Source organism: Amaranthus tricolor, chromosome 3 (assembly GCF_026212465.1).
Source record: "Amaranthus tricolor cultivar Red isolate AtriRed21 chromosome 3, ASM2621246v1, whole genome shotgun sequence".
In the NCBI taxonomy this organism is placed as follows: domain Eukaryota; kingdom Viridiplantae; phylum Streptophyta; class Magnoliopsida; order Caryophyllales; family Amaranthaceae; genus Amaranthus; species Amaranthus tricolor.
This window is the reverse complement of record NC_080049.1, coordinates 20,756,528-20,766,527: the sequence shown is the minus strand read 5'-3', so window position 1 is coordinate 20,766,527 and position 10,000 is coordinate 20,756,528. Positions and strand designations below refer to the sequence as shown.

The window sequence follows — 10,000 nt, the reverse complement described above, 5'->3', positions numbered from 1 at the left end:
GGGCGACTCAATTTTTTTTTTCTTTTTTGGAAAATAATAATAATAATAATATTAATACTAATAATAATAATTTATAGATTAATGTGGTCTATTAGCTCAGTTGGTTAGAGCGTTGTATTATTAACGTGAAGGTCACAGGTTCGAGACCTGCACAAGCCATTATTTAATAATTATTAATTTTTTATCATATTTATAATAAAAAATTAATAATTATTAAATAATGGCTTGTTCAGGTCTCGAACCTGTGACCTTCACGTTATTAGTACAACGCTCTAACTAACTGAGCTAATAGACCACATTAATCTATAAATTATTATTATTAGTATTATTATTATTATTATTATTATTATTATTATTATTATTTTCCAAAAAGAAAAAAAAAAATTGAGTCGCCCAAAATTGGGCGACTCAACTTTTTTTTTTTTTTGAATAATAATTATTATTATTTAATTTTATTATTGTTGTTTTTATTATTATTATTATTATTATTATTATTAATTTTATTTATTATTATTATTTAATTTTATTATTGTTGTTATTATTATTATTATTATTATTATAAATAAGAAATTTGTAAGGAGTGGCATTTTTGTAATTTTTTAAACTACAGGGGCAAATACATAATTTTAGGGGGGAAGGGGGTGGCGAAAAAATGAAAAGGGGTGGCGAATTTTAAGGATTGAGAATTAAAATGACATATTAATTTGTGTATAAAGTAAAAATATTTTGTACCGAGATAGTATATTAATATGGTGCAACTTGATGATCAGGACATCTAGCACAAATGTTCCCCCCAACGAAAAAGCATATTGTAAGTGTGGGCCAGGTTGGAATTGTGTCATCTGGAAAATTGATGATTATAAATCAGATTCCAAACCTTTCTACAACTGCAGTGGTGAAGGCTGTGTTTGCATCACGTAATAATTTTTATCCTTATCTCTTTTTAATTACGCACATGACATTATTATGTATACGGTATCTACAAATCAAAAACAAATCAATTTTTTTAAGTATTACATTTTGTTTTAAGTAACTAGTTTAATCAAAAGTTTAAATTTATGATTAAATTTTTAAGATATATTATATATTATAATAAGTTTTTATATATGTGAGCCTTTTGAGTTAGAAATATAAATGCATTACAAGTTCTATTCATATCTGACAGTAACTATTCCACTTTAAATGATGGGTAATTAAGATTTGTATTTTTGATTTTTTGTTACATTATCTATAATACCATATAAAAAAATCAACTTAACTTTATAAGTATAAGCTTAAACTGATGGTTGAGAATTAATAAGATTTATTAGAACAAGGTGAGTTAAGACTTGAGATTGAAGATGGATTTTCAACGAGTCAAATCAAATTGAATTAGACAATATTATTTTAGTGACTCTTTTCATGAAGACATCTTATTAATATTTGATTATATACTTTCTATCCCCATAAATATGCAATGTTTGGATATAAATAATGGATTTTTTTTGTTTTTTTTTTCAAAATTCGTCAACTCCTTAAAAGTATGTTCGGACTTGTTAAATTTGTTAATAAACCCTTAGAGAAGTATTAAATTAATGAGGTTGACGCTTATTAAACGAGTGATAGATTGCAATCTCTTTGCAAAAGCCTGAAGGGACGATGAGAAAATATTAGAAAGATCAAATGTAGGTAGTTTTGTGAAGATGAGTTACAAAAAATTTGGCAAAATAATACGCAGGGAAGACTCAAAAACAGGAGAAGGTTGGGGAGAAAAACAAGTAGTGGAGACAGAAGGGGCATTTTGCTATTGTGGAGAAGGTTATGCATGCAAAATTACAAAAACTGAAGGTCCAGATGCCGGTAAAGTATTCTTCGAGTGTGGCAATGGTTGCAAATGCGAGATTCCTGCTTCTGGTGGTTCCAAGTTTGTTGTTCTTAAAGATGCCTAAAAGTTTCTTTATTTTGAATTTGTCTTCTAATATGTCATTTTCTGTAGCAATTATCAAACTCAAAGAAATAGAGGCTTCCAGTATTTATGTTATTTCAAAAAGATTGTGAAGTGTGACGCTTGGTTTGTAAGTCTTAAGTCCTTGCCATCCACACAAGAGTGAAGAGGCTCATGTATTCCTTCTCATTGAAGTGTGGGAAATTTTATTTTAATTGGTTTTCAAACCAAAAATTACTCCTATGGATTAATTATGTAATCTTAAATTTTTTATTGTTTAATTTGACCATTAAATAACAAAATCAAAATACAAATACATTTATAAATATAACAAATTCATAAAATATACAAAAATGACTAATTTTTAAAAGTAATCAAAGCCTATGTAAGGTGGACTGATCTTGGATTTTGATACCATTTTGTTAGTAATCGAGTACGAAGATTTAATATGAATACTAATTCCTTTGAAAGATGGTTTTTTTTAAGAAACTATCTTTAATTGGACTGACCCAAAAGGAAAAATATAGAGTAAGTTTTTTCGGTACATATTAAGAATATTATAAGTGAGCATTTAGAATGTTATAAATACTTAAGTACTTACTCAGTGGTCATTAAGTATATTGTAAGTAGGCATTAAGGACAGAGCAAGTAGGCTAGTAGGCTAAGTTTCTCGGTTGACATTAAGGATATTGTAAGTAAGCATTTTAAGTACTTTTCAGTGGTCATTAAGTATAATGTGAATAGACATTAATGATATAGTAAGTGGCAGTTAAGGTTTAATGGGCTGGGTGTAACAGACTTAAAATCCTTAATCTTAATCTTCCGATTAATTATTCCGAATTTTCAATTTAAATTCCTAATCCTTTGGTTTTGCATTTTAAGCCATCTTTAATTCCTAAATCTTTTTCCGATTTTGTAATTTCTTTCAAATATTAAACTTTAAAATTTTATTTTGTTTAAATTTTTTTATAAGCACTAAAGTATTATTTTATTTATTTATAGTAAGAAAAGTAAAATTTTATTACTATATTTACGATTTTGTAAAACGTTACGTTTTAAGTTTCCTTCCTTAAACTAACATTATTACTTATTATTTTAACCTTATAATATTGATTTAATTATTTTATACCTAAACATGAGTCGTATTTTTATTATTAACTTTAAGTACAGTTTTAATCAAAATCTTCTAAGTAAACTATCATATTTTCATGATCAAACTTGCCCATTATTTTAAAGTATATTTACTTGTACATACTAGAACAAAAATTTGATGAATCAAAATTTTTTCTACTTAACCCATGATGTTCATTACTTACACAAGCTAACCTTTTTCTACAGTCTAATCTCTTACACCCACTTACACACTCCAACTCTTACAAGTTTACTTCCACACTCTAACTCTTACATATACACTTACATACTCTAAACCACTTACACAAGTTAACATTCTTCCATACTCTAACATTCTTATTTATACAACTTATGAACTAAAAATTGACCAAAACCCATTATAAATACCCCCTTTCCTATGAGAACACTTCCACCTTCATCATCAAATCTTTCTAACATTTTTTCTTATATCTTCTCTTCACTAAAATCTTAATAACTTAATACCTTTATTATTAGTTAAAGAAATTCAAGAAGATGGAGCTAAGAACACTTTTTATTTAGCTTAAATCATCATCATTTTGGAGTATTATTGGGTTATTACTTTGGTTACTTAATGTATCATTATTTTTGGAGTTTGGATTTATTTATTTTGGAAACTTAGACGATCATTAGTATTTTGGGGTTTGGATTAATTATCTTTGGAGCATTATTATCTATCTTGGAGGGTCTTATTTCTTATTATTTTTCTAATTAGTATTTAGTACTAATCCTTAGTGTTAGTATGGTATAACTTCTTACCCTACTGCTTTTGTGGAATTTTACATTATATTTACTTTATAATATGCAAAGTATGAAATATGTTAATATGTTTTAGTAGGAAGTTGGGTGCAAAATTATATTCTAGTGATATTAAGTAAATTTATGTTTAAACTAGTATTAGTATATTTGAAAGTTGCTCGTTCCATTAGGAATGTTACTACACTTAAGAATTTTTATGTTAGAATTTTTGTTGATATGTTTATGATAGCCTTCAAACTAGTTTATATATAAGGTAGTAAGTTATTTTATGAACATATTTTTTTTTTATCAAGTATGGTTATACTAAGAATGTTGTTATTATACTTTATTTTGAGATTAAAGTTTATCCTTAAAGTTATAGTAAATTTCTAAGTTATTGCGTAAAGTTTTTATTTTTTTAAGTAGTTATGTTAATTATTTAAATCTAGGATTTAGTATGATAAATTATATTAATTCGTTTTATTTTATGTGAAAAGGCTCCAAAACCCTCATAGGTCATTCGACCATTATAATAATAAAAAAAGTGTTTGATTACTATTTTAAATTATTACAAGCAATTTTTGTGATAATAATAAAATAACAATTTAAAAAGATATTTTTGAGGAATTTTAATAAGTTATTAAATATTGAAGTTTTTTTCTTGAATATATGAGATTTCATAATAAAAGTAACTTTTAATCACCATTTAGTACAAAATATTTTATTTGCTAACTATTTGACCAAAGTTTATGTAAAATGATTTAAAAACATTTTTAGTAAACTTGTCGCTTAAACTATGTGTGAAATATTAATTTTGTGTGATTACAGGTTTTACTTGTTTTATAATTCGAAATATTAACTTTTGTGAAAATTATAAGTTTGACTTGTTTCAAAACTAGAAATATTGATTTTTGTGAAATTATAAGTTTTATTTGTTTTATAACTAGAATGTTGATTTTTGCAAACCTAATAAGTTTACTTATTTTTCTAAACTTGAAATATTGATTTTTGGTGAACATGTAGAATTTTGGAAAATTATCCAAATGATGAAATTTTTACTTGAATTTTAATTAGATTATTTGATTTATTTTTTTGAAGAGAATAAAGTTTTATTTATTCTAAGTTGAAAATGTTGATTTTGGGAACTTATTTAAAGAGAAATAGATTTTATTAGATACTTGTGGAAAAATATTAATTTAGAGACTATTAATAGAATATTAAGTTATTAGTGTGAATTTAGCGAACTATTAAAATTAAAGTTATAAATAAAATTTAATGTGTAAAAATTTAATAATGAATGTATAAAGACATAAAGGTAAATTGTACTTTATAATTAAGAATTTTATTAAATAAAAGAGGTTATTACCTAAGTTGATCAAAGTCAAAGTCAAAGTCAAATTTTAGTAATAAAAATGTGATGTACTTGTGTTAATGAATATTTATTGAATGACCCTGATAGTAACGTAATGTCGAACCATGGACCGGCATGTAAAATCCCGGCGCCCGTATTGGCCGGCACGTAAATTGTGGTGTAAGACAGGGGTTTAGCTACCTATCCTGTAGAGCTCGAGCATAATTGTATTGGAGGGGTGACGACTCCCATCACAGTTAGGGTTTAGAACTATAGTCCTCACCTAACCAGACCCTTACATATATCAGGTGTCATATTGTTGTGCTTGTTGATCAATGATGAACTTGATTAATGTTGATCCTATGAATCATGGTATGGTTATGAGTATTAACCAAATGAACTTATTTAAGTGTTAAGATTACCGAATTGTATAAGTGGCAGTAACGTACTTCTTTCAAGATTAAGAATGGTATCTTAATGACTTAAAAGTATGGAACAGTAAATAGTAAAAGTATGCAGTAGTGTCAATTAATTTTAAGTTCGTGCTTAAATTATTAATTTGTAAATGTAGCGTATAATTTCTGTATTTTGAGCTGGATAGGAAGTTATGCTTGACATTAAGCGCTGACTGATTCAATCGACTGTCATCTGTATCATGGATGATAGTATTTTGCAGGATTTAATTTCAGGTTTCGATCCAGGCCACAGCATTTACTAATTATCAAGAACTTAGTTGTTTTTATTGATGACTTGATAATGATGTATTTTTTTCATTTTGAACAAATAATATTTCTTATCAGATGTAATATTTTACTTTTATTTTAAACAGTTTCAGTTTTTATAATTTAAAGTTTTTAACAGTTCCGCATTTTGAGACTTCCGCAATATTTTTGTATTAACATTATTATTAAATGTACCTTAATTATGTATCGAAATTATCGCTCCTGTTACACTGGGCCTGAAAAAAGACAGTCTCTTAGGAGATCCACTATAACATGAATCATAAAACGCAATCTAAGAGTAACACAAGGTTTGAGATACCATAAAAATGCATGCCCAAAAAGTGAGAAATTCCTAGTTTATTTGTAAATCCTCTGCTTGCTAGCTAAAGATTTATAGAATAAAAAAAAAAACTTATTAAAGTATGCATGATTGTTATTTATGTGAAATTCCAGATAGTATTTACATTTAAAGGTCAATTACAGTGTAACATATTCTGCTAGCTAATTCGCTTTTGAAATTGTAATTTACTCTAAACGAACAAAAATAGCACAAAACCGATCATTATTTGTTATTTACAATTCACGATTCACTAAGAGATTAGCTTAGCAAATAACCTTTAAACTTTACCTAGGTGAAGACAACTTAGACATCGAGATAACGAAATGTTTTTGCATTTGTAGATCGATCATATTTCAGAAAAAACAGTATCTACTAGCAACGGAAATACCACGAACTGTTCTGTTTTAGCTTTCCTGAACCAACCAGCTGACAATGTTGAGGGAGGGATGGTTTATAGAACATGAATAAATACTTGTATATAATTATAATTTCACAAATAGGATTGCATTTACATGATCACATAAACACAAGCTACCATATCAAAGTTCAAACCTTTCCATGTATGTGATATACTGATATGCTTCAAATCAAGCAAAACCGAATCTCTCTTTGATAATAAAAAAAACTCTTTTGAGTGCATGCCTACCATTGGCATCTGTAAACAAAAATGTTTCGAATGTTACACATTTATCTACTAGTCGATAATTCAACACGTCTGTTCTTTTCACCTCACAGGAAATCAGTTTCAAGGAATACTAGTCGATAATTCTGCTTCATGGATGCTCGATTCTATCAATCATAGTTTAGCATAGCAGTATAATAATTTAGATACAGTTTCTGCAACAATTGTCTCTATATACACTCCCCGAACCAGAATAACAGCCCACCTTCCCGTGTTTGAGAGTCTGAAGTCTCAAGTTGTTACGAACAAACACAAAATCTTTTGCTTGATCTGATCCAAACCCCAACTTCTCGACAGCCTCTCCACATGGCATACTATCACATAATTGCCAGCTTTCCTCACACATTATTGCAGCACTTGGAATCTGACTCAGTATTTTGATGGCTAATGTTTGAAGACGTAGTGTCTCAAACCCGAAATTCTCCCACCATGTAACTGGCTCCATATTTTTTCTACAATCCGAGGCATCTTCTTGTCCAAAAGACGCCTCTGCTCTCCAAAACACGCCTAGTTCTTCTCTTAACACTCTTCTAGCGTCAAAGCTAGCCTCGTATCTCTCGAGTGTGGCGTTCCAAGCCTTCATAAGAGATTGGTTTTTACCCTGACCTTTTCCAAAATGCTTTGGGTGCAAAATGTATGCTGCTCCATGAAGTGGTGAAAATAAGCTATCCCATCTATTTTCTATCAGCGATTCCACTTTATTCAACAATCGATCATCTTTTATTCCTTTACCCCGTAAGGTTTCCAAAGACAAAACCCGCCAATTATAAACATCGCCCATCATGGATTTATCGATATCAAGTGATGCAAGATGTGCTACAAAAGGTTCAAACACATCTAGCATCAACTCCGCCTTACCCCAAAAATCATCACTTGTTATGATCGCTTCGACATTGAACCCAATTTCCGGAACATTGAGTACGCAATGCTTCCACTCTTCTCTAACAATCAACTCGTACAAATTCAATTTGTTTTCTACAATCTTCCTAACCAAGGAATAGGAAGGCGCAAACTTTTGTGAGACTCGATTCATAGATCCCTCAAGAACATCTATATCAGTATGAGAAGACCTCTTGAAATCCGTAACACACTTGTCGATCTCTCGAGCACTTGAAACGACATCCTTCATCCAATCAAGATTAGCAATCTCCTCCATCAACAAAAGAACAGAATGTGACGTGCAATGGGACCAGAAAACATTAGGGAACTTCGACAATATTACTGATTCAAAAACATCACTAACTTGTCCTGCTAACCGAGTAATGATCTGAAGTACATTCGAAGGACCCACTTCATTAATCACATTGGCGAGTTCATCGATGAACAGATCATCAGGTACATCGCCCTCAATGATATCCACCTCTTTCAAGAACATAACACCCCGAGTAGTTGCAACAAAAAAGTTAACGCATAAGCATCCGAGGGAGCCATCTAAACGATTCACACACAGTATAGTGCACCCAGTTTGAGCCCATGAGTCTTTAGCTAATGCTAATGCTTTCTCTAATCTCATTTTTTCTTTACATAACAAAGAACCCGACAATTGCTCCATGGAAGGGAGCTTATAATTAGGACCAAAAGCACTGACTATTCGTACCATCTCCTTAAAATAGGCCGAATCAACAACATTGACATTCAAACCATCTACATAAAAGAATCTTGCCACAGTATTATCAACATTTTCAGTGTAATGTTTGATTCCACTTAATAAAGACCTCTTTCTGATAGTATTGTCACTAGGTAAAATAGATTTCTTCTTCATGAGTTTCCTACATACACAATCTTTATCCAATAAAGTAAACGCTTCTCTTACTGAAGTATCAATCGCAGGACAGGGTTTAACACCCAAGCCGTTGAACCCGAGAAGATGGGCTCTAACGCGCGAATAAGAACCATTGTAGCTATGATTACAATGGTTGCACTTCCATCTTTTTGTACCACTCCCTTTCTCAAACCTTCCAATCACACTCACATGTTTCCATCCCCACTTATCAGATTCAACAGGCATTCTTCAATTCTTACTAGTTACTGTTAATCACACACACACACAAAAGAATACTGTTATCCGGGCGCAAATAAAGACTAGAAAATCGTTTAAGAACATAGAGATTTATATAAACATAGTATATACTCGGGCTAATTCAAAATACCTATATTGTTCGAAAATAATCCACATATGATCTCACATCGAAAAAATAGAAAGGGGTTGACTAACACATGAGTTTGATGGGCTACTCTTCCTATTATGAATTGGTTTTAGGATGCAACCCTCATTCAATTTATGTAGTCATGGTATCAAAGCCCAAATTTATAATGGTATCAGAGCCAACGGTTTCCGATCAACTAAAAACAAAAGGTCTTGATCTTCCATAAAAACAATGTACGGGTTTTAAAAGAATAATGTTCCCCCAATTAAAAAATGTGCTCACATGTGAGGTGGAGTATAAGGTGGGAAGAACACTCGTAACGAACTCTACATTCATTTTTCAGTGATATATATTAGTAATGTTACACAAATCAATATGAATAGTATTTCTGATCAAATGACATGAGCCAAGACATAGATTGCCACGGCCAAAATTTGCTTGAGTACATGTAATACTATATATATGCTATGTTTTGTGGTGAATAATCATGTCAAATAAACAAGATCATTTTCTAAATGGTTATCAAGCATCAAATATGAATGGCAATCGTGAAAACCCAAAAAAAAAAAAAGGAAAATGAACACCAATAACACCATTTTCTTCCATAGTTGGAATTTTTTATAATTTAAGATAAAAATTTCAAGAATGAAGTTATGTAATCTACAACATGGAAATCGAGTAAAATATATAGCTGGAATTGTACAGTATGATCATAAGTTTAAGGTACAAAGAAGATGAGATTATGGAGAAGAAAGAAATACCTGAGAGATTAGCTATTTTTGTACTTAGAAAATGTCATGCCACTGAAAATCATTAGATTGACAAGGTTTTAGACTTTTAGCCTTTAAACGTGCCGATTCTGAATAGTATGAATTAGAAATACGAATTAAATAGAAACGGCGTTTCGTACCTTTTTAAAATAGATGTTTCGTCCTTTATACACGACA

General features: G+C 29.9%; 2 protein-coding genes across 2 annotated transcripts in view; one reads left to right on the top strand and one right to left on the bottom strand.

Moving 5' to 3' along the window:
• Positions 1-2,226, top strand: part of LOC130809265 (uncharacterized) — a 6,333-nt gene extending 4,107 nt beyond the window's left edge. The window contains exons 2-3 of the mRNA XM_057674967.1: positions 771-917; positions 1,718-2,226. Coding sequence (XP_057530950.1) covers positions 771-917; positions 1,718-1,928 — 358 coding nt within the window. The 3' untranslated portion in view covers positions 1,929-2,226. The remainder of the gene's footprint in view (positions 1-770; positions 918-1,717) is intronic.
• Positions 2,227-6,596: 4,370 nt separating this feature from the next.
• Positions 6,597-8,914, bottom strand: LOC130808445 (uncharacterized). The gene is made up of 3 exons (XM_057673922.1): positions 7,112-8,914; positions 6,760-6,879; positions 6,597-6,650 (listed from the first exon to the last, which is right to left on the bottom strand). The coding sequence occupies exons 1-3, from the start codon at positions 8,912-8,914 to the stop codon at positions 6,597-6,599; spliced, it is 1,977 nt and encodes a 658-aa protein (XP_057529905.1).
• Between the last annotated feature and the right edge of the window lie 1,086 nt (positions 8,915-10,000).

What these genes read in the sequence shown, in the direction of transcription:
- LOC130808445 (XM_057673922.1), bottom strand. Translation starts at nt 8,914, where the DNA reads ATGCCTGTTGAATCTGATAAGTGGGGATGGAAACATGTGAGTGTGATT. An exon ending in AGACTCTCAAACACGGGAAG is followed by an intron (nt 6,880 to 7,111) that starts GTGGGCTGTTAT and finishes TTTTGTTTACAG; the next exon opens with ATGCCAATGGTAGGCATGCA. An exon ending in AAGGTTTGAACTTTGATATG is followed by an intron (nt 6,651 to 6,759) that starts GTAGCTTGTGTT and finishes CAACATTGTCAG; the next exon opens with CTGGTTGGTTCAGGAAAGCT.